The 24,711-nt window shown below is 41.4% G+C and overlaps 1 protein-coding gene across 3 annotated transcripts; it reads right to left on the reverse strand.

The window, feature by feature from the left end:
• Positions 1-485: 485 nt before the first annotated feature.
• CUNH8orf48 (chromosome unknown C8orf48 homolog) lies at positions 486-23,327 on the reverse strand. 3 transcript variants are annotated; one of them, XM_088129211.1, is made up of 6 exons: positions 23,064-23,326; positions 16,963-17,215; positions 15,509-15,622; positions 8,303-8,544; positions 6,957-7,109; positions 487-4,167 (listed from the first exon to the last, which is right to left on the reverse strand). In XM_088129211.1, the coding sequence occupies exons 2-6, from the start codon at positions 17,207-17,209 to the stop codon at positions 4,063-4,065; spliced, it is 861 nt and encodes a 286-aa protein (XP_087985337.1). In that variant the 5' UTR covers positions 17,210-17,215; positions 23,064-23,326; the 3' UTR covers positions 487-4,062. The 3 variants fall into 3 exon arrangements, with proteins under 3 accessions (XP_025026970.1, XP_087985337.1, XP_007435267.2); XM_007435205.4 differs by having other exon boundaries at positions 488-4,167; positions 15,509-15,598; positions 23,064-23,323; XM_025171202.2 differs by lacking the exon at positions 15,509-15,622 and having other exon boundaries at positions 486-4,167; positions 23,064-23,327.
• Between the last annotated feature and the right edge of the window lie 1,384 nt (positions 23,328-24,711).

Below are 24,711 nucleotides of genomic sequence, written 5' to 3' on the forward strand. Positions count from 1 at the left end.
TCAGAAGGACTATGAAAAAAGTGGGCACCAAATTACATCAAGACTTGTTTAACAAGAGGAAGCAAAACTAAAAGCAAATACGCCAACCTAAGCTAACTATTATATTTCTGCATTAATAAGAAGAAAGCTTGAAGATGAGAGCTTGGAAGATACCTATGGACATTATCAATTGAATAGCATATCATATTGCTTTCCTAATTGGGACCAGTCGTTTACTGAGATTTTCCTACTGTCTCATTCTTTATTTAAGAAAACATACCATAATTAGATTGTAAAGCTACCTTTACTAGCACAATCTGCAGGAAGCAATATTCAAACATCCAAAAGCATAACCCCATTGTTTGTGATACGGTTCCTCTGGAAAAGCCAGCTTGAAAGTAGCCTCTCCCCCCCCCCCCCAGATTTCCCACTGATATCAAAGAGCTTAAATCTGAGCTGCTGAAAAAGAGCAGCACAACTCTGAAATCCATATAAATCCTCTGGTGTAACATCTTCAAAGAAAATCCTAATTTTTCAAAACAGTAGAAAATAGTCTGATCAAGGGCAGTGGGATTTTCATCCCATAAAGTACCCACCACAAATGCTTTCTAATGCAGATTTCAGCTGAATTGATTGGAATTTCACTTTAAAAACAATAGAAACAATTTCATGTATAGGTGCCAACGATAGATTTCACTGCAGGTGGTAAGGTAAAGGTGAGGTGAAACACCTCTCTCTTAGGGAAATACTTACTACAGGGTGAAAAATAGTTATTCTTCCATCATTTCTTGGGGGGAAATGTGCCTCTACATAGTAAGAGAATGAACTTTTTGCTGAAACATGAAAACCTTTCTAATGTTTTGTTTTGTTTCCCCACATTTGTAATAATTATGGAAGAAGAGTTAGAGATCTCAACTTGCGGTAGAAATCCTATATAAAGCCTATGATTGTAATAATGGCACCAGAATTCAGCAGAAAAGGGCCCTCGAGGGGAACACTAATAGGCTTCTTTTTGACATCCTATGGCTGGATACAGAGAAAAAGGCAACAATACTCACAAATATAAAGGGATTTGGGGGTTGTATTTCAAATGGCCAATGTACATGGCTCATGGAAAACCAATTTTGAAACAGAAGTACAAAGGCAGTTATTAAGAGGCACCAGAAGGTATCCTCTTCCATCCAAAGGTAAGAAAAGCCATCAAAAAGATATGGAGATGATAGATAGATAGATAGATAGATAGATAGATAGATAGATAGATAGATAGATAGATAGATAGATAGATAGATACCACCTTTGGCTATTCTGATATACAAAAGGAATTAGTATGGCAGAGACAGACCACATGTGGTGGGTGGATACCCCATTGAACCCTTTGATTAGTTAGATGATGACATGTAAAACCTTTCAAAAATGGTGCCCTCAGTTAAATGGGGCTGATTTTTTTAAAATGCTATTTTTAATACAAGAACTTAAAAATAATATGCAAGGGAGGCACTACCTTGGAACAGCAATGGCCTTGCATTCATAGCAGCAGAGAGAATGCCCAAAGGGGCGTGTGCTCTTATTCACATGCAAGTGTAATCAACTGAAACCCTTACGATTTAGTTTTTTTTTTATTCTTCTTTTCTTGCCTAACCATATTTACAATTCCTTTTAACCAAGCTTATTTATAATAGCATGTTTCTATTTTCATGGCTTATTTACTTCACACTAAGAACAACAATTTGATAGGTAGCATATAAAAGTAATCCTTTTTAACCAGAATGTTGGATATATCATGAAAATAACTATATGTTTTTGTTATGTTTTTAAGTAGGTAGCATGCATATATAAACCTGCAACCATCCTGCTAAAATATATAGCTTGCTTGCAATTGCCATTAGCCGATGTAATGCACATTTTTCAATAAGTAGTGAAACTGTGAGAATACTTTACACCTTTTCTTCCAGAGAGGGGAGAAAGTGTCCAGTTTGAAAAAAGAAAGAAAAAAGAAAAAGAAAAACTGCTGAAAGAACTGAAAGAGACCGCTGAGAACAGAACATGGTTCTTAAGAATATCACAACAAGGAAATCATGGAATAGCCTTAGGAACCTCTGTTTGATTACTACAGAGATATTTTGGGGGGGAAATGTATTTATGGGTCATCCAGATGATTCTATGCAGGAACAAAACAATATAACTTTATTATTTAATAAATCAAAGAAGCAGTGAACTCTCATGCCTTTTTGCAAGAGATCATTCCAAGTTGTTTAGCAAGCCTCTTTGGTGGACCCACAGCATGACGGTCTCTCTGGAAATGAATGGGGGCAAAGGGTTCCCAGCCTCCAGCACTCCAGAATATGCCCACTGCCTTCATTTAGGCTTCTCCCACATAGACCATGAAGGACTATAAGCAGAAGAGTAGGCAGCTATTCCTTGCAACTAACTTATCATTGAGAGCTTTCAATAAAGCACAGACATTCCCAGGAAGTTCAAAGAAAATATCATGCTCAAAGAAAGACAGGTTTCAGTCAGGTATTATAGAAACAACCAACCCTACACTGCATAGGGTAAGCAGTGGCTGTTTATATGAGCCTCTCTTTCAGAATTCCTTCATCCTGGTTCAGGCAATTTCTCCATCTAGCCAAGGAAGACACAACTGGAGCTCCGAAGGCCACCTATGATTTCCTCAAAAGCCTTGGAACTGGCCCTAGAGACTTTACAAAAAATGCTATCAAATTCTCATTTTTAATGGAGATGTTTATGAAATTCTCAAGTCATGTGACACTGTTTAATAAATGTAATAAATTTGGATTAAATTGCATTTCAGCACAAAAATCAAAAGAAAGCCCCCTGGCATAATTCCATGACCAAGGGTAGCCCTTAAATTGTGCTCCCCTGATCTCGCTCAATGAGGTCTCCTCTGATCATCATCAGCCTCCTGGGTCTCATCATCTCATCATCTGCCACCCAGTCCTTTATCACTGGAGATGGCATGGGTTGAGCCTTGATCCTTTCAGACAGAAAGCACATGGTCCTTCTCTCCCATGCCATGATATGGGTGGAGCCCCGATTAGGGCCTTGAGCCTTCAAAGGCTAGACTCAGACCAAATCCCAGAAGTTCTAGGCAGGGACAATGAATAAGGTCAATGGAGACTGCAGACGCCCAAGGGCTGAGCACCTTTGGGTGTCAAAGGACACACTTAACATCATTTGGATGAGGGTTGAGGGCTGTAGAATGAATGGGTTCCTGTATCACAAATGTCAGTGAGGTTGGCCAGAGAACCTTTAGAGAACTTTTTGGTCTATCTGGTTTTATTTACCTGTGATATGCCTATTTTAAGGCTTAGAATTCAGCTTTCCTCAAAATGGAAGAAATCTGGACCTTCAGGTTTTCAGCAACCATAGCCAGCAAAACAGAACAATCATCACCACAACCTGTACTGTACAACGTATTTCCCCAACTCCGTAAACATTCAAAAGCACTCAGGCATTTTAGTCCAGTTGCATTAGCTATTTTATTCCTTCCTCTGCTTCAATATCCACAAACTGGCATTACTAAAGGAATATCACAGCTTCTTGTCTTGGAATCCTCAGAGGGATGGCTTAACGTCACTTCAGATTTGTCATTGTTTTCAGTAATATGAAAACATACTCAATTTTACTAGTTCTGCAGTTCCTTTGCAAGCCTCCCCACCATGCACCACCCCCTTTCCTTCTATGTGGGGCTCCAGCCTTCAGTTTAATCAGCAGCAGCAGACTGAGCTGAACTCCAAGAATTATATCCTTCCCTTGAAAATCCAGAAGGGTTTGTTTTTCTTACAGGCAGAAGCAACTATGAGCTGCTCCCAAATCCCCAAAAGAAACTTACCCCAAAACTTGGTGTTTATGGCTTGTCCCCACAGTAAGAAAATTCCCCTTTGTGATTTGAAAAAACATTATTTAGTTCGATAATCACATACAGCTCTGTTCTCCCTGGGACAGGAGGTAAAATTGGACTGGAATCCAAATTGTCATTATTCTCAATACTGTCACTGCTCAGCCTATAGAGATTCAGTCTCTTATTTTGTTTATTTGTTCCAAAATTCCCACAAGCAAAAGCTATTCTTTCCAACCTCTTTTGTTCAGTTCCTGCCATATATTCATGGGATCTTCAGAAAGCTTAGGAAGACTTTTATGTATTTCTCCAATGAGTGTGAGAGAATCCTAGAAGAAGAAAAAAACATGGTTAGGGAGTTCATACAACTACTACAATTCATACAACTACTATTTGCCCTTCCCACTGCTAACAAATTAGTGAGCCTCATGAAAGCCGGTGACATGTTCTCACTGCTAGGATACAGAAGAAAAGGGAGGTGGTTTTCATCTTTGTAGGTATGAATTAGGACGTGCCCATGTTATATTCCGCCCACGTTATAACAAAAAAATGCCACTGGGTAACCTCAATCCCATACCACAACAATAAAGGGCATTTCTACAACAATTCCATAGGGCCGCTTTCTTTAAAGTGACATCCTTCAGATGTGCTGGATTTCAACTTCAAGCTGGGGGGTTACAAGAACTGAAACCCAACACATCTGGAGGACTCCAGGAGTCTGGGGTTGTCACAGTGAACTAACAATGCTGAGATAATGTTTTGGACACTTAAAGACACTGTACAGAAGTTAAGTGCAATCATTAACATTACTTACTATATTTATATAAAAACACAGGTGTCATAAACCAGAACACGTCAAATTGTGGATGAAGGCAACATACAAATGATATAAATATGAGCTAGAAGTGATGCCTAACATGGTAAGCCCCATTAAACACTCAACCATTTATGAATGCATGAGCGTTTGACTCCAATTATTACTAAATGATCCATGGACAATGGGCTGGATCATGGGAGTTTTACTCCAACAACTGGATGCCTCACAGAGTGCCTATTTTTACAGAGGGTATTTCCTGGTTAAATAGCTTAAGCAAATGGAATCGCGCATTACACAAAACTGACCACCAGTCAGAAGAAAAAATGCATGGCAAAATTTCTCTGCAATCATTGCATGCCAACTTGCTAGTGTCTTGATTTCACTCAAAAGTTATGGATTTCTGGATTCCAAAGCTTAATTCTCAAGATAAAAAAATGCATCGGATACATTAATTTCATGTCCTTTGACAAAAATGCAGCTATAATCTGATTTGGAACACTGGATACAGGCCTGGACTGCCACAGAGAGCTTTTAAACATTTCCAAGGCTACCACATTATTCCACTGAACATTCTACTGCCTTTTTTTTCTTAGATGGAAATGCTGAAAGAGTAGGTCTACAGGCTGATTAAATTAGAGATTCAACAGAATCCAGAAAGAAATCAGGCTGACTTGGACAGATTCAAAATTAATCCAAATCAAAGCTGCCTATCTCTGTAGTAGGTCTAATCCAATTCTAAATCCTTCTAAAACTTCAGTAGTAATTTGGAGATATGCAGAGAGTATGTTTGCAAAAGCCCATATCTGGGGAACTTGGAAAAAAAATAAGGAAAATTCTGAACTAGGAAGAAAAAGAGGAGGTAGTGTTATGAAGTGATTGGCAGCTTTTAATCACGGTCAGTGGTTTTCTCAGCAAACTCTCAAATCATAGTGCTAAATAACAAAAACAACACATTGAATATTGACCCTGATGTTCTCTTTGTTCTCTGCCTGGAATATTAAAAGGGGTTTGGTGGATCTGTAGGACTTGGAAAGCTTTTGCATTAACTGCCTGGAAAATTTTGCTGGCTGTTGATGAAGATTCTAGAACCTGGGAGGGCTGTGAAATTATGCTCATTTGGTAAATATTCAAGTCCTTCTGCTCTACTTCATTTCTGACTTCGTTGCTTTTTGGAAACGAGTTTTGAACAGAGTTTCATTCATCATAACTGCCTACAATCTGGATTAGGCCAAGTCTATGATCTGCGTCATTGTCTTACAAATTAGTTTCTGCCTGGAATAAAAATATGGGGAGGAAGATAATACCAATCTTCTCCCCAAAATACAAGAGAGAAATAAGTGAAGGCATCACCTCTCCTGGCAAGAGAACCTGAAAACATGCTTTCCATAAAACCACTGGCTATAATATTTTAAAATTATTCAGGTTTCTTTGTTAGGCATCTCTATTCCTTAAGTCAGATTTATACCAAGTGGCCCCAAAATAAATGGGGAAATAAGGATGGAAAATCCTTCCAACTGAACACAGAGCTTTGCACAAGCTCCCTGAATCAATTCGTAGGCAACCAATAAGCTTAGTCCATCAGAGAGATAAATCTGGATCACTGAGAAAGTATTTTGCAGGAAGAGAATTTGATTGACACCATTTGGTTTGTCCAAGGAAACCTCAATCTTGTGCTTTGAAACTGGGTGAGATCTGAAATCGCAGCTACCGTAAAAAAGGGTTGCCTTCTTTGCTATTCACTGAGGGCTACTTCCTAAGAGTAGCTGAAAAAGGCTGATTAAAAACATCAACTCACACTAAGCTGTTCTAGGAAGCTCTACTTTTAAAACTGGAATTAGGAAAATGTACTTTTGTATTTGGATTTCTTTCTCTTAAGAAAAAATCATGCAGAAATGTATTATTTGAAAGCAAGACCAAAGTAATAAAATGCGTTTGTGCTATTTTTTTTTTTTTTTTTTTTTGGAGGGGGGTGGAAATGGAAATATCCACTGCAATCCTGCAAAAGTCTAATCAGAAATAAGACCCACTGAACTCAGTGGGAATGACTTATAAATAAACATGCTAAAGAATCAACACAATAATTCTGAAAAAAGAAGCTCCTGGACTAAATTGTTTTTTCTTAAATTATGGCTCAAAGTTATGGATTTTCTTTCCTTTTTTATTTTTTATTTGCTCCTGCTTCTCTTCAGTCCTGGAACTAACTCAAAACACATGGACACCTCAACCAGTCTAATGTTTTCTGAATCAGTAACTTCTCAAGAGTTATTTGGTAGCTCTTAAAAAGCTTGTTTGCCTGCTTACTTTGGTATACATATAGTCTTCCAGTTTCTCTCGAAGCAAAACGTTGTCTAATATAGTTTTCTTTCGACGGAGAAATTCAACTTTTGCAAACTCTGCTCTTTTCTTCATGCAAAAGGGGCATTGTGAAGGTTGGTGCATTTCAGTTTCTGCTATCTTAAAGGCAAAGAGAGAAAGAATATTTTAAAAAACGGTCTTCTTTGAAAACAAGAGTACAGAGAACATCTCAGGAGAAAGATATATACAGGTCCAAAGGTTTATAACCTGATAAACCTTCCAAAATGAGCAAAATAAGGAAACCAATTATTTTTTCCATGAAATAGCACACATTTTTCCTTCTGCCATAGCTTCTCTAGCAGCAATATCATAAATTTACTTAGCCGTATCTTTTGGAATCATCGTATTGCCAATTGTTCCTTCTGAAAAGATATTTTAAAACTCAACTTTTTTAAAAAGAGAAAATAACGTAAAGAGCTCCAGCAGCAAGCTTCATTAAATGTAACAGGGTTCACCAGATAACATTGGAAGAACATCACATACTACCTATAGTTCTTAAATTATTTTAGATTGAGAGAAGGGGAAGAGGTGTATATTACTCATCTCATTGATCCTATCACACCTCTGTGAGCAAGAGGCCACGGTGAAGGAAGATAAATCACCTTCTAAGGGCATTCCAACAGCTATAAGTGAATCTAAGCTTCTCCTAATTAACTAAAAAGCAGGACTTAGAAAATTATGATGGGACCAATTTTTACTTTCTTTTCAAGAATTTAGACCAATTCCCATCTCTCAGCCTCAGCTCCCTCATTAGTAAACATCTTCCTTCTGCAAGTGAAAATGTAGAACAAACCTTTATTATAACAACAATAGTTTCAGCTAAAGCTAACAACAGAAATGCTTTAAAAAATCCGGCCACCTGCATAAGTGAGAACCTAACAGTATTTTGCAAGATTATGTGATGGCAAACTAAAATAACTTGACTGACAGAAGAGTCTATTTGTTATACATGAAACATGCATGTATAACAAATGCTCAATTTTTACTTTGTCTTTTGCAATTTTGAAAAGTCAGCATCTGAAGAAATCTAGCGCCAGACTGAGGCTAATCTTCTATTGCAAAATAGCACAACATCTTGTAGGCAGCAAACATTTTTTTTCTCTTTATTCTAGAAGACTAATATGACTCCCATGTTATATTGCATAAAAGAACATTCTCATGTCAGTAATGTTACAGAGAGACTGAACTTTACTAGGGCCAGTCAAATCTTCATAACTCTTGAATAAAGATGATCAACACTTGGGGTTTTTCCCACCCTTCAGTCATTTGAAAAAGCGTTGTGATTCCAGTACCTTTTTCGCCATTTCCTTGATGTTTTTCAGATGAAGCCTGTTTACTAGCTCCCAAGGGACAGCAAAGTTGCAACCACCCGTCAGCTGCTTCCGTGAAGCCAACCTATGCCTCTGATCCTTATGGCTGCTCCTTTTCAATGGCTCTGAGTTCCTTTGATGACGGAGATGGCTAATCTTGCGGGCACAAAAGGAACGCAAAGCCCCCAGTTCTTCTTCAGGTACTTCAGAAATTCCTGGTAATGCTTCATCAGGGAGGAAAAAAAAGAAACGAAATATCAGATACTATCAGGGGGATGAAAAGGCTGACAGTCTTATTTCCAGTTACCAGGAATATAATGGTTGTTGTTACTGTATTTAAACTTACAGTAGCACTGCCTATGGAATAGCACATGTGGGGTCTGCAATATGTACAACAATCAAGGACAAAACAATACACTCCTTCAACAGCAGCAAAGCAATACCCCCCTGGCCTAAAAGAAAAGTTAGACATTTTGAAGAATAAAGAGTGTTTGACTGCAGAGCAGAATTTTGATAGTAAAGAGAAAACAGAAATACGGTCAACAGAAATTATCCACGATGCAGAGATTGGAACAGTTTTGGTCAAAGGCTTCGCTTTCATTTTTCACTCAAATGAGTCTAGCTTAAGCAAAATAGACGAAAGCGTTTAGAAAACCAGCTCTTTTAATCTCAGGGGCGGTGGGCAAGTTATTCGTCGTTAAGAAACAGATTTTGCCTGGTTCTGAAATTGTCCCGGGTACAGTAGGGTTGGACCTACCTCCCCCTGCCCCTTCAGATGGGTGATCATCCTACATTGAGGACAAGCAGGACCTCCTTTCACATGTCTCCATTCAGCGCATCGATGGCAGAAGGCCAGAACACAGAGGGGCAAAGCGGATACGGGGAAACACAACAGCCTTCTCCCCCGTTTGGACCTTCTCTCCAGACTCTGGGCTACCCGAGCAAGATGTTCTAGAACAATGGCCATTGCTTTACCAAAAGATGCAGAAGTGGGAGAAAAGAGAATTAAATCCAGACCTAACTCGCCCCTTTCCAAACAGCCAATCGATTAAGGGGGGCATTTTAAACAGGCATGCCTGAGCAGAGAGCTGCATACATGACTAGGCGAGATTCAAGCAGCACCCAGTTTTATTAACTGCAGCCCAGTGTTTCTCAACCTTGGCAGCTTTAAGATGGGTGAACGTCAACTCCCAGAATCCCCCAGCCAGCATGGCTGGCTGGGGGATTCTGGGAGTTGACGTCCACCCATCTTAAAGCTGCCAAGGTTGAGAAACCCTGCTACAGCCAGTTAGAAATATGTATGGCACAGCTTTCTTCTGCATTTATGTTGATTCTACTGACCCACGCTGCGTATGTTCAGAGTCTCTGATATGACCTTGGAAAAACAATGCAGAGACAGTTATACCAATATGGAAATAAACTTGCTTTAAGCTCAGGAAAGACAGAAAACAGTAGGAAAAAAATCAGACTGGCTCTGCTCTGTCTCACTGGGGTATGAGAGGGAGGGAAGGGGAAACGCTGTCAGGCTTTCAAGAGTCTGTTATTACAGCCTATTTCAATAAAAACAGTTCCAATCAAACGCGTGGCCTACCTCGACGGGCTGGCAGAATATTACAGGACAGGATGCAGAGCCAGTGGCATTCCAGATGTTCCTAAATCATTCCTAGCCTCTGGCCAGTCTGCTTGGGTCGCTAGGAGTTGCAGTACAGCAGCACCTGGCAGGCCAGACAATTCCTGCTGTAGCGCATTTTATTTAGATTCCCAGATGACCGCTGGGCAGCAAAAGTCTTTCTTTACACTACTGTAAACTTCCCATTAAAATTAAATTTTCTACAGGGCGTACAATTCGTTTAAAACAATTAAACAGGAAGATGCAGATGAGCCCAATGTGGAAAACAAGCCATACAGTGTAAGAGTAACAGAAAACAGCAGTGTCGAAGATCTTAAAAAGAAAAGAAAACACAGAAGCACGCATCTGCTAATGAGCAGCTCTCTGCATGATGGTGGAGAGACCAAACTGTAGGTGCCAGTGAACCTCTCTGGGGATGCTTTGATAGCATTTTTCACCTGACAGCTCTCAAAGCTTTGCACATTAGCAAAACGATCACATTAAAACAAGGAGGCTGCTCAACCAGCGCTACATGAAACAGGGGTCTGCATTTCAGCCAACTGTTGGGAGGGAAGGGGCAGGGCCAGATAAAGGCCAGTGGACGCCTTAAGACAGGCCAACAATGGTGCCCCTTGGCCCTTCCATTGCTTCACTCACCAGACCTTACGACCAAGTGCTGAAGGTGAAATAAGAGATTAAAAATCCAGTGTTATTCCAGGCCATCCCCCAAGCTAGACCCCGCAACTATATTAAATATAAACTTTTACAAATTGTATGTATTTAACACTGAATTTATTTTTTTTTTTGTCTGCGCTCAGTCATTGCTGACCCTGCAGTGACTGCTTGGACGAGTCCTTGCAGTTTTCAAGGCAATTGTTTTTCGGAAGTTGTTTTGCCAGAGCCTCCTTCCTAGAGCAGAGCCCACCTGGCGAGCGCAGGAGGCGGGGTTTCCGTTGCTTCGCACCCTTTTCGGGCGCGCACGGTTTTTTGCACTTACCGGCAACTGCTCCCGACTCCTTTTTGCAAGGCGCCGCCAGCATTTTTCCTCCCACCGGGGTGAGAGTCCCATTTATCTACTCATGTGAGTTTTCGACCTGTTGGGTTGACAGGAACTGGGGAGGAAACAGGAGCTCACCCTGTTTAACGCGAAGGCTGGACTCGAACCGCTGAAGCGTCGACCATTTCTGGCCGGCAACTTTCAGCGTCATTAAGCCGCTGCGCCACCGCATCCCCCTTTTAACACTGAATAGCAGTAAGCAATATAAGCAAATTATTTACTTATAACTAGGACAATAGAATAAAATGCAAATTTTCAACACTTTTTACTGCCTTTTTTAATAAAACTGTTATGAAGGAAAAACGCAAATGCAAAAAAATTATTGACAACTAAAGCCCAGAGTGGCAGTGGAAGAGTTAAGGGCATGACAGCTTGGGGGAAAAAAACTCTGGGGTGCACCCCCACTTCCTTTGGTGCCCTAAGTATGGGCTTATTTTGCTTAATAGTTAATGGAGGGCTGGAAAGGGGGGCAGAATCCATGGTAGCAGAACAGAACTACTTACATGAGTGAGTTGAACAGTTCCCAATATGTCCACTGCCCGATCCATATGTGGACTCTGCACACCAATGCTCCCTCATTGATGTCTGCCTTAACGTGCCTCTTTCTAAGGAACCCTCCTTAGAACTCTCCTTGATTACTTTTCTAAAATTACTGAAGCTCAGATGCTCAGAGTAATGCCATGTTTGCTCCCAGGGCCTCTATTTGAAAATGGGCGTTCATCCCTGTTGGGCCCCTTTCAGTCAAAGTTAAGTACTTTAAAATCCTAACAGTGCAATCCTATGAATGTTTACTCAGAAATAAATCTATGTCTCCTTAAACAAAGTCTCAACACGACTGCAGCTTTGATCTCCCCTTCCAATCAGACAGACGTAGAGGGATTAATGTCTATTTGGATAATATTCATTTTCCATGGTATGCAGAATACCTAATAAGAGTGAAAGGAGCTGAAACCAAGCAAGAGAAACTCAACTCAGCTCGCAATTTTTACCAGAATGAAGAGCAATAGGTGACTGGATCCCAGGCACAATATTTTGTGGGTTGGCATGTCAACATTTGCCCTGCAATTTATACTAAATGGATTTTCTTGTAGTAAAATAACTAAAAATGCACCATTTAAAAATGGACAAGCATCGGTGGACACAGTTATCTCTTTTCTTTCCTTTTGGACTGAATTTGCCGCTGATTATGTTAGAAACTTGAGAGTCAGCTTGGTGTAGTGGTTAAAGGCACTAGGCTAAAAACCAGAAGATCATGGGCTCTAGTCCTGCTTTAGACACAAAGCCAGCTGGGTGATCCTGGGCCAGTCATTCTCCCTCAGCCCTAGAAAGAAGGCAAGGGCAAACCAGTTCCAAAAATGCTGCCAAGAAAACTGCAGGGACCAGCCAGATAGTTGCCAGGAGACAAGACTGGTTCAAAGTCTCTCTTACACACACACACACACACACACACCCCATTAGAAACTTAGCTGTCAATTCCAAGCACAATTAACAAGAGACCAAACTCTAATGTAGCGAGAAGGGTAAACATGCCAAAGCACAGTTGTTTGGCTTGTTGTCTTATGTTAATAAATACATAACAGAAAAGCTACAAATCACTTCTCTAGGACCTCAAAGTGATACCCTGCTTAAAACAATAATGTTTTCATTATAAAGTACAAGCACAAAATATTTTTTTTATAATAGGGGTACTAAATCTACTGTCCACAGCACTTTGGATATGGTCCCAAGGCAACTCCCAAACTTGCTACTGAACTGTAATTAAAATGTGAAGAAGGAGGAACTTATTAAATATAGAGGAGCAATCATATTAATGGAATTTAATTAATTAAACTTTAATTAATACAGTGTTTTATTTTATATATAAAATATCCCCCCCCCCCCGGTCTTACCTACTCTGTATTGCCAAGACACAACCCAAGTATTATCCTTGGCTTGAAAGTCAGTCGGGTGCCCATACTTTACAACAACTCAAAACAATGTTAACTTCTATCTGAGGACATCAAATTCCTAACAGAAGAATCATTTTTAGGCAGCCAACTTCATCTGGGTATCCACGGCCAGAGAAAACAAACCAGTTAATGACAATTGCAGAAGAGTCAAGAGTAATTCAAAAGGTTTAATGGATTTCTTTTCATTGGTAGTAACTGTAGTCCAACCTCTAACTTCCTTACCGAACAATTCAGCCACCAAATTGTTCAAACCCAGAAGGACAAGTCAAAACCTCCTATCATCACATGCGCTTGGTACCACTTCACATTCTGTTCTGAAACACAACACAAGCTCTTTGCTTTTAAATAAGAGCTCTCCTTTAGAAGTCCGGATAGATCTGTGCTGTCCATACAACAGAGGGACAGAGTCACAGACTTTGGCAGAGAGAAGTGTTGGGAGAGTGAAGTCCCACCACTAAGAACTGAGTGGACAGAGGACACGCTGCAGAGATGGGAAGGTGCTGGTCTGGCATGATAGGTTGAACAGAAATACTCCACATGCAACTTTCTAAGCAACACTGCAAGTACCCCAGTTCATTTCAAGAACGTCATCAGTAGGGTTTGGGAAACCTGGAAGCCCTAATTTCAGCATGCTTTTATTTGAGTTCCTAATCACACATTTGTGTCACGTTACAAAGTGGCTGGGTTCAGATGGCACATTTAACAATGACAATTTGTTTTAACCAGTCTACTTCCATTCAGTTCAAGGTGCTGAGGACTACCGACAAAGCCTTGTACGGTTTGGGCCCTTCTCACTTTCAGGACCATCTTCATACAGGATCTATCCAGCCTACATGGTCTAGAAAGAAGAAATGTTGTGGGTACCCAGCCTGAAAATGAGAGCCCGTTTGGTGTATGGTTAAAGTACCAGGCTAGAAACTGGGAGATCCTGAATTCTGGTCCTGCCTTAGGCACAAAGCCAGCTGGGTGACCCTGGGCCAGTCATCTTCTCTTCTCTCAGCCCTTGGAAGAAGGAGGCAAGGGCAAACCACTTCTGAAAATGTTTCCAAGAAAACTGCAGGAGCCAATCCAGGGGATGGCCAGGAGCACAGACTGACTCAAAAGCAAAAAGCAAACAAAAACCCCACCCTGAAAGAAATGGGAGGGGGGCTGGGACCCAGAGATTGACTGTCTTAGTAGTCGCTCCCTCCCTCAGAAGAACTTGCCCCTATCCTGATGGTATTCTGAAAGATAATGAAAACAGTCCACTTTACAGGAGCGTTTGGACTCGTCCAGTGGCAGCTACGGGTTTATCTGGTTTGCAGTGGTTTTGTTTACTATGTAATGGCTTGAAGTCATCTAGAATCAGAAAAGTAGGCTGCATATATATGTTTTGGTAAATAAATAAAACTAGGACTGGTGAAGCAAGCCATAATGGCCTGATTTCACATAACATCTTATATCAGAGTTTACATGCTATGGGGTCACCCAAATTATTGGGCTAAAAAGCTCATTAAGGAAAAAGCTGAGGGAAAAAAGCTCTTCTTACTGTAAGTCTGGATTTTAATTCATTCTTAACAGCATTACCTGAGGAGGGATCCTTCAAGACAAACTGAAACTTTTTCTTAAGCTTACTGAGTGGGCCTTAATTGTCCTGCAGCTAATCTGCAATTATGCACTAAAACAATTAAGCTGTTCTCCTTACTTCTTTCAAGGAGATAAAGCAAATTGTAAAAGGCTCCCACAGCTGAGGTCTCCAGCATGTATTAAATTCAAGAGATCCATTTTTAGACTGTGGTACATCAAAGCAATTGCCGTATTGTTCTGCCTTCAGAGGTGCAGCTTAAGATGCAACTGGTGCGATTAAGGATATGATGGTTGACCTAAATGTAATAATACTCACAAAGAATATATGCTATCCACTTAGGAAACCAAACTAAAACTAAAGGGAAAAAGAAAAAAGAGGGCCCTTCACCCAGCTCTTGGAGAACATTTTAGAAGTAGAAACCATTTGTGGGAGAACGGGCAAAGGGAAGGGAGTTAATCCTAACCTTAGGAAGGTAATTGCAGCAGTTCCAATTAATTATATTTTGCATTAATTGCTGAGCTCCCATTCTTGTCATGTCAGGGGAGAATCGTTTTTTAGGGCCAATAGGCACAATTGCAGCACTGAATGCTTGGCATGAGCGTTCTCACAAAATGTTTGCCAGGCTGATTATGAACAGCCCCAAAATATCCAAACTGAGGAACTGCCCCCTCCTTGAAATCCCCCCAAGTTACATGCTGCCATTCAGGCTTATTTTTGTGGGCTTTTTGTGGGCAACTGGCCCTCTTCCAAATACAGCCAATGTACAGTCAAATAACTGCAGATTTTCAATGGAAAAGGTATTAAAGTTACTGCATTTAGCTTCTGACAGGCTTAACATATCTATATTAAAAAAAAAAAACTAAAAAATGGGGGGAATAGGCCCAAAATCTCACCCCCACCACTGACATCATAGTAGCACCACACTGTGCCCCATGGCATTCAATAGGTATCATCATAATCATGAGCGTTACTGGCTAACGTGCTTCAGACCTGAATATCAACTCACCAATATCTGGCTCCATGGGAGGTTTGGCTCTCTCAGTGCGAGTTCTGTTGTCTTTCAGAAGATTGATCCATTTCCTAGCTAAAGAGTCTCCTACAGATACAGAATCCAAGAATTCTGACAGAAGGGAGGGAGGGAGGAAGGAAGGAAGGAAGGAAGGAAGGAAGGAAGGAAGGAAGGAAGGAAGGAAGGAAGGAAGGAAGGAAGGAGGGAGGGAGGGAGGGAGGGAGGGAGGGAGGAAGGAAGGAAGGAAGGAGGGAGGGAGGGAGGGAGGGAGGGAGGGAGGGAGGAAGGAAGGAAGGAAGGAAGGAAGGAAGGAAGGAAGGAAGGAAGGAAGGAAGGAAGGAAGGAAGGAAGGAAGGAAGGAAGGAAGGAAGGAAGGAAGGAAGGAAGGAAGGAAGGAAGGAAGGAAGGAAGGAAGGAAGGAAGGAAGGAAGGAAGGAAGGAAGGAAGAGAGGGGTCAGCCAAATGACAAATGGATTCATACTGCAAACTTCCATGCATGGAGTACAATCTAAAAGCCTCAGACATCCACAAAAGATGTGTGAAGCTGTTTAATTCACAAGCATGGGCTTGCACATTTAAAGCAACATGCAGTACTCCATATGTTCAGGTGCAGTTCTTGGCAACTTTTAACCTTCCAAGATTTTTGCTGTGCTCCCACATTATGCTACTCTAAAACATGACTTGTTTGATTCTGGCATATCATTCTAGGAGGAGGAATTGGGCTGTACAAGATAAACTAAAAGCAGGCATATGGAGAAACAAAATTGTGTAAAACCTTCTAGCTTCTCTTAGTCAAGTAGCTATTAAAGCACTGGTTAAAAGGATATCCTATGCACAGAACCTGGGAAGGGGGCAAGAGTTATCATTTTCTCCTCTGTTATGTCCTCCTACTATCTGTGGCTTTCCCCTTGATTACTGTAGTCCAGTGTTTCTCAACCTTGGCAACTGGGGAATGGCTGGCTGGGGAATTCTGGAAGTTGAAGTCCACTCATCTTAAAGTTCTTAAGGTTGATAAATACTGCTGTAATCGTTGGCCAAAGCTAGACAGTTTTATTTGTCCATGGCTGTCACTACAGCAGAGAACACAAAAAAATGATCTGCAGCTACGCCTATTGGGCATCCAATCTCTCGCTGCTCCTGCAGTCCTACCAGATCTGCCTGCTGTCCCACAGATCAACTGCACCATTGTGCCAAATGCTGCACACAAACATTTCCTTCTTTTGCCTGGTACATAATGTGTTTCTTCAATATCACTAAGACTTTCTGGACTTTCTGAGTTAGCAAAAAAAAAAGTTTTAATCTGCTGTTTCACGCAAAGTTGATAAGATTCTCTTTTGCCTTTTTTCCCCCCTTGCAATCCTTTTTGTATTTTGGCTGATCTAAGCCTCCTCCCCATAATTGTAAACCTGCAGGAGGAACTGGACGAAATACTTCTGGAGCCTAAAACTGACCTTCATCATTTTGACGCGATGATTGCCAAGTGGTTTGGGTCAGATCAGATGCTGCCGGCTGTTCCAACTCCTCTACTGAGTAATAAGATTCAAATGAGTCATTTTCGTACTGCCTGTCATCCTGTTCTCCTTCACTCAGGGATGTAAATGTATCCTCTGAATAGTTGGGAATGGACATGCTGGAGTTCCGGTTCAGCCCCATCTGCTCTGCAACAGATGTCCTCAAGTCGTCTTCCCAGCTGGTCATCACACTCTTTAATTAAAAATAACCAGGGCAAAATTAATTATAGATGTAGAAGCATGGGATTAACAGAGAGAAACCAACCTATTGACTATCAGCACCCAAGACGAGAATGATTTGGGAGTAAGTTATATGAAAAACAGCAACAGGAATTGCACAATCCCAAAATTTAAAACCAACATCCAAAGGAGGTGGCATGGGGCAAGTAATGTAATCTTTGCTATCTTTCATTAATTTACCCAGTTAAATTCCAAAAGCCCAGCCATTTCAGTCTGCGGAGCAAAAAAAGTAAGGGGAACTTTTGTGACACCTTAATGACCCAAACTATATTACTATAATTAGTTTTCTGGGAGTAAGCCCCATCACGCTCAAACAGGAATAAGTTTTAAGTTGATATATGTAGGGCTGCATCATTATCAGGCTGCAATCCAAAGCACACTCAGGAGAGGGACTCTCTGGACAACAATTCCCAGACTTTTTCTTCATGTGGACCATTGCATCATCTCTGAACGTTCTGCAGACTACCAGACAAGCAAACAGTTTTAAAATTTTAAGAGTTTATCGAGGATGGAACTCAAACTTACAGTTCAGAGAGTATTAAAAATGTAAATACTGTTAAAAATGTATTATGTTTGCTCTCTTAAGTGTCACAGGGCATATAACTGCATGGTTGTGAATAATAATGCAACTGTGATTAAGTTACACATGAGACGTGCAGCATTTTATTTTCACATTATTCATCCTACAATCTGCCTGCCGGCAACTGGAGATCCATATATGTAAGTTAGGAACCATTTAACAAAAATTCAGATAATAGGATTGCACCATAACAGATTTATGATGGTATATGAGCAAGCCCTTGCAAATGTTAAAATTAAGAATACAAAAAAAGAGCCATCTATCATTCCAAGAACAAACAGAAAGAATGGAGGTGATTCCATGCTATGGAATTACCCCAGATTAGATTACTGCAATATACAGATACCATAAAAATTCAAATTCATTCAAGTTCCTTGACTGCACAGCACAGCAACCAGCAGCCACTTTTGTATTAAAAAGGCAGACCACGTTCTGCCATTTTATTCTGCATTCTTTTAATTCTTGTACGCAAACCTGAAATCGTTGTGATACAAAGTGGCCGATGAATGCTTTAAATGAACAAATCAATTATACTGATCTATATTATAAAGCAGTATTTCCTCTGCATCCATGGGGGGGTGTATTAAGAAGAGCCCTTCACAACTTGCATATTATTTATTCATTTTATCAGGCTTGTATGCCATTCCAGAGAGCCTTTATGGTCTAGTGTAGTGTTTTTCAACCTTGGCAACTTGAAGATGGGTGGACTTCAACTCCCAGAATTCCCCGGCCAGCCTTCCTTCCAACCTGCCTTATCCTCTAACGCAGGGTTTCTCAACCTTGGCAACTAAGATGGGTGGACTTCAACTCCCAGAATTCCCCAGCCTTTATTATCATCATGTATTTTGATATGGCCTCACGGCTAATCAATAAAAACTGGCCCAAGGTCCCCCAGCTGGCTTCGTGGCTAAGGCGGGACTAGAACTCAGGGCCTCCTGATTTGTAGCCTGGTGACTTCACCACTACCCCAAACTGGTTCTCACAGCTCCCCAAGTAGTATGATTTAATTAAAAGAATCTTAAAAAAATAAAATCAAGCGGAGCATGGAAACTGAAAAATGGTCCCCAAAGGCTTGGGAGGCTCACAGGTGCTCTCCAATGCCATACCCGAAACCCCAGTTCTAAAGCATAGCAAATGAGTTCGCCCGTCACATCAAACCCAAAAACCCAAAGTATGATTCAGCCCAATCTCTGAACCAGGCCAACATTCTCTAGGAGAGACCGCTGCATTCTGACAGGGGGGGTTACAGACAACAGTGGAAAGGCAGCGTATAAACCTACAAAGTGCATTTTACAAGTGATTGTTTCATATTAAAACCCATCACAAAGATTTATTAAACCAATGAACACACTGTAAATTGGCTACTCCTATCAGATACAGGGGTTTCTAGATTAAAGCGGTTTGGCTGTGCTTAGCCAAAGCTATTCTGCAATCAGCTGGAAGGAAAATTAAGAGAGGTTCTACGCAGCACTTAATATAATGCTATATTATTCAGGAATGTCTTTCTCAACGGTCAAGATCCTACCATACCAAGAAATCAGCCCGAATCAGCAGAAATCTCTAATGTTAATTAAAACTTTCCTTTCTGCCAGCTTTATCCCTTTTATTACTTCTCATCAAGTGTAGTGGCAATTATGTGGTGGCTGGCCTACCAAGCGAAGCAATTCAAGGGGAAATTAACAGAAAATTATCGGCCATTTCCCTGCTTCACCCAACAGGATACAGTAAAAAGAGCCACACTGGAAAGCAGGCAGGAGCTCTGAATATTTCAACAGCTATTTGTGTATTTACATCCGAAAGCCTGCTCCTGTACCATGAAGAATGGCTATGAAAATAATGACGATGATGCAAAGAAGTATACAAATTTCTTCAGGGCAACAAAGTGATCATTTAGATTCGCCATAAAAAAAGAATGAATAAAAAGAGTCCATTCCAAATTAAACTTCAGTTTGGAAGCATATATAGTTGAGGTTGTGCCAACCTTGAAAACAAAGCAGAAAAGGAAAAAGCATTTAAAGAAAAGCTTTGCGTAATTCAGGCATACCTTCATATGACAGAGGACTAGATTTTCATTGTATAGAATTTATGACTCCTGCAGTTAATTATTCTCCTCCCAAAATAACTGTCAGGCATTCCAGATCCCTTTTTTTAAAAAGCTTGCATAGGAGGGAGTTGGAGAAAGATCAACTTGTTGAGTCAAATAAAGCCAAATTCTTAATGGGGGGGGGGGGCGGATCACAAAACCGAAAATACTTTTTTCACAGCAAAACGAAACAAAACTGTCCTTCTAGGACAGTGTTTCTCAACTTTGGGAACTTTAAGATGTGTGGACTCCAACTCCCAGAATTCCCCAGCCAGCCATGCTGGCTGGGGAATTCTGAGAGTTGAAGTCCACACATCTTAAAGTTGCCAAGTTTGAAAAACACTGGTGCAGAAGCACAAACATACTTAATGAGCAAGAGCAAGATTGATGTTCCAAAAGATACAGTGAGAAAATAAACTTCTATTTATTTATCAAGAGCAGCCAAACACTTTCAACCACAGCTGCCACAGCAGAGGAGAAAAAACAACAACTTTCTACTGAAGTTTTAAAGAACTAATTTTGCAAATCCGCACTCCCTTCTCTAGCCAAATTGTCAGACATCAACAAAAGTAACTTTGCAATCTCATGCTGATTACTCAGACTGAGTCCCGCTATGGTCAGTGGGTCTTATTCCCTGCAGCAATCCAGTGCCTTCCAGTTGACAGAACTGCAGTTCCATCAAGCCAAGGCAGCGTGGCCAATGACAAGGGTCTGGATCCCTCCGAGGGGACCTGTTTCAAGGTCATGCTGCTCCCCAAATGGTTCAGCTCAGGACTGGGAAGGCAGTGTGGAAGAATGTTCTGCCGAACCCTAGCAGTGTGCCACCCTTCTTAGGCTGAGGGCCACATCTGCAATTTAAGGAGAACGCCAGAGATTGCATCCCAAGCAACTTCAGATATGGCCAGGGGGAAAAACTGCCCGTGATTTAGTTTAAATTGAATTAACTTTCTATGATCGATCTTCATGCATTTAATGATCTTCCTCTCCTGTTCCGTTTGGAAGACCTGAGTGGTCACTAAGAATCAATACTAACTTGGTGGCCAATAATCAATTCATCAGTCTCTTGCATCAAAAACTGCAGTTCTCCGTAACTGACGTTTTGAGAGCTTTCAGGCTGTGCATCCCTGCCTTAAGCTAAAGATCAAGGAGCTTGTGCTGAAGGTAGAAACTAACACCGCACAACACTTCACAACATTCAAAAAATGTTCTTCAGAGTACACGGGGGCACAAATGTAACCCTGCTATAACCTTTTAAAGCAGCTGTGCAAAAATGTGGCTGCTTTAAAGAGCTGAAAGTTGGTCTTACTTTCACACTCACACATATGCCAAAGCATCTTTGGGAGATGAACCTGAAGGATTGTGCAGCCCTAGCAGGAAAGAAACATGGTGCTAATGGGGGGGGGGCGTTTGAACAAGGAAGGGGGTTAATATTTTTGACAGCAATATTCTGCCGAAAACAATGTGGACTGAACTGTGATGTATTAAACAGCACTGTTACTAATTGCCTAATACACATATTATGCTACAGATGAACCCAATCTATGTTTGGGTTCTTCACTGGAGCAAAACTGAAACATTTAAACAGGCTGGATTGCACCTGGAAATTAAATTTTAAAAAATGATGCAGTCCACAAGCCATACAGGAATACATACTGTACATACATACATACACCAAGTAACAACACTGAAGATTTCAATATCAAGTAATTTAGTTTAAGACCGAAACCTTTATTACATAACAAATACCTTGACGTATGCTCTTCCTTCAAGTCCTCATTTCCAATGTTATCTTTAATTTTAAATGAAAAAGCCATGTCATCATAATGCTTGTAATATTAACATCCTAAACTGTAACTAGTATAGGCAGCACATCCACTTTTTCTTTCCTCTTCTCTACATTCAATACTCTAAGGTCCCTAAATAATAGAATGTTAAGAATTTAAGCATATTATATAAATAACATATTGTCTCAAGATTTATATTCAACACGATAAAAAGGGGGGGGAAAGAACTTAAAATAAAATAAGAAATAATTGTTTCCGGGTCCAATTCAAGGTGTTGGTTATTACCTTCAAAGCCCTGCATGGCACAGGACCAGGGTATCTGAGGAGCCGTCTCGCCCCCTTTATATCTGCCCGCCCCACTCGGTCTGGCAGAAGGGACATGTTGCAGACCCCACCGGTCAAGGAATTTCAGCTGGCGGGGTCTAGGCGGAGGGCCTTTTCTGCCGTGGCCCCCGCCCTGTGGAACAACCGACCACCCGAGGTCCGGTGTGCCCCACTCTCAAGGCCTTCAGGAAGAGCGTGAAATCTTGGCGGGGCCAGATGGCCTGGGGGCCGGATGGGGGCCGGCATCGCTGGAACTGGCTGGTGGGGTGATTGATTCTACCCCCCCCATCATCTTGAATTTTATAGTCTTTTTATATATATATAGTCTTTTTATATAATATGATTTTTTTTTTTAGCTAATTTAATGTGGATGGGGGCTGGTGTTGCTGGAACTGGCTCGTGGGATGATTGATACCACTCCCCCCATCTTCTTGATTTGTATATTGCTTTCATGGATTTGTTATTTGTGTTTTAATTGGGGGTATTTATATTTTTATGGTTTTTATTGTCTTGGTTTTTAATTGTAAGCCATCCAGAGTCACCCTCTGGGGGAGATGGGCGGCATATAAATTTAGCAATAAATAAAACCAACCAATCAATAAAATAAAGAGGCCTGGCAGCAGACCTCCCTTTCCATTTTTGAGAAATGGAGTTGGATAAAGCTAAATAGGGATTAAACACTCAGCTATCTGGCCTCAGGGATTTAAATTACTCATTTTCATGCAACGTAACAATAAACAAACAAACACACAGCAGGATGAGAATGGCCTACCTGACCGGTAGGTTGTGCAGAGACGGAAACACATTAAAATATGAGCAAGAACCATGGACCTTCCCACCCAGCTAAGATTAAGATGCGATGGCCGTTAAGTGACAGGACAGCCCGTTGACTCTTCCCTTGTTAAAACTCTAACTTGTTTTACAGCCTGCTGCTTTCCTGCGGAAGCTTGCCGAGCAGCAAAAGTACATATTTACACAACAATCCTGCAAGGTGGGTCAAGAAGAACCCAAGGAAAGAGGCCCCACCCACCTTTATTTCTTTTCCAAAGTGAGGAAAATGGAGAGGTCGCTGCGTCGTCCATTCACGGGGGTGGGGGCTATGTCCATTTCCCCCCCTCCAGGAGCATTTCCCCCAAAATAATGTTTGGGCTTCGATCCCAACTACAGCGCGCCGCACCGCGCCGCGCAGGCCGCTCGCGTTGCCACGGCGACCGCCAAGCGGCGACGGGAGTCTCAGCCTTTCCTTCCCTCCCGCTCGCGCTCCTGGCGCACTTGGGTTCCGCCGGGCTCTCCTCGCGCCTCGTTTTCCCAACCGGGACCCGTCCAGAACATGCAGGACTTCAACGCCCACAATTCCCTGGCCCGCCATTATGGGAGCTGGGAGCTATCATCTCTGCTTTGCGGGGAGGGGGAAGACTGACTGAACTTCATTCCTCAGAAAAGAGCAATGAGCCAGGGAGGTAGAAATTTGGGGGTCGGGAGGGAAGTTATAGCCTCTGCTCCTGAAAGGACTTCTGCCAATGCCTAGAGGCTCTTTTCTGATGCGGTTTTCTTGAAAAAGTGACTTCGGACCCCCCTATCTTCAACTTCGTGCAAGCAAAGAGGCTCCATTCACAAAAAAGAACCGGTGTTGGTGGTGCTACGTTGTATCTCGTCCCAGGGTTTGATCTTAATCCTCAATCAAAGCCACTTCTCTTTGCTATTTCTGCAGCTGGTCAGACAGGGGAACGGAGCGTCATGCTGGATATTGCTGGGAGAGAAACTTCGGCGTGCAAGATGCGGTTCAGGATCTTCTTTGTGGGTCGCTGCAGCGGTCACATTCTTCACCCCGATGAAAGGGGAAAGCTTTATACATTTCCAAGAGTCCTATTCTGGCCATGCTCCTGCCCACGTTATTTTATTTTTTTCTCCAGCTGCTATTAGACATCACAGCCATTTGAGTCTTAGCACAGAAAGGGGCAGGACCAAAATGTTGGCTGTCGTTTGGGTGGTTTGGGGATTAAAAAGCAGCAACGGGAACAGTTCGCCGCACGGAGCGCTCGCACGCCCTGAGTTTATTTTCCCATTTCCGCAGCTGGAAATTGGGCTGCCCCAAAAGCTCTCTTTGGCCGTAATATTTTGACAGGTCACTCCCAGGTGGCTTTGAGGGCCATAAATGGGGTGTGGGGCAGGACAAGCAGGAGACGTGCCGCCCAACCCTGAGCCTCGTGCAATGTATGAATCCTGGCCATTGTGGCTTACTCTGGAAACCATAGTTAGAAGCCATGGCTAATAAACAAGCCATGGCTTATCATGATGAATCAACCATGTCATTGTCAAGGGGGTAGTTCCCTCATACATACACACACACACACACACAGAGTACAGTACAGTGTGGTTTCCAAATAAGGAAAAAATCTGTTTTTTCTCAAATGACAGCCATTTCAATACATGGAAAAATAAATACATGATTGGAGTGGAGTTTAAGCCTACCATTGGTAACCTTAGTATTTAGGAGATCTATTTTGTTCCAGATTGTAGCCTATGAAGGTCTGTATATGAATCATTTCTTAATCATTTTGGTTTTTATTTTATGTTTCATTTAATCTGATTGCTATTAAGTATGTTTGATACTCAGACACTACACTGTCTGGAGCTTAGCAAATAAATAAACATAAATATGAAGACTGGCATCTGTG

This window comes from Python bivittatus, unplaced genomic scaffold (assembly GCF_059951505.1).
Source record: "Python bivittatus isolate LINGU-HERP-01145 unplaced genomic scaffold, Pbiv_v1 ctg000790_np1212, whole genome shotgun sequence".
In the NCBI taxonomy this organism is placed as follows: Eukaryota; Metazoa; Chordata; class Lepidosauria; order Squamata; family Pythonidae; genus Python; species Python bivittatus.

Coding starts and splice junctions, on each gene's coding strand:
- CUNH8orf48 (XM_088129211.1), bottom strand. CDS start 17,209: ATGACCAGCTGGGAAGACGACTTGAGGACATCTGTTGCAGAGCAGATG. Junction 8,545..15,508: donor TCCCATGGAGCCAGATATTG/GTGAGTTGATAT, acceptor TCCCTGATGAAG/CATTACCAGGAATTTCTGAA. Junction 4,168..6,956: donor AAGACTATATGTATACCAAA/GTAAGCAGGCAA, acceptor TTCTTCTTCTAG/GATTCTCTCACACTCATTGG.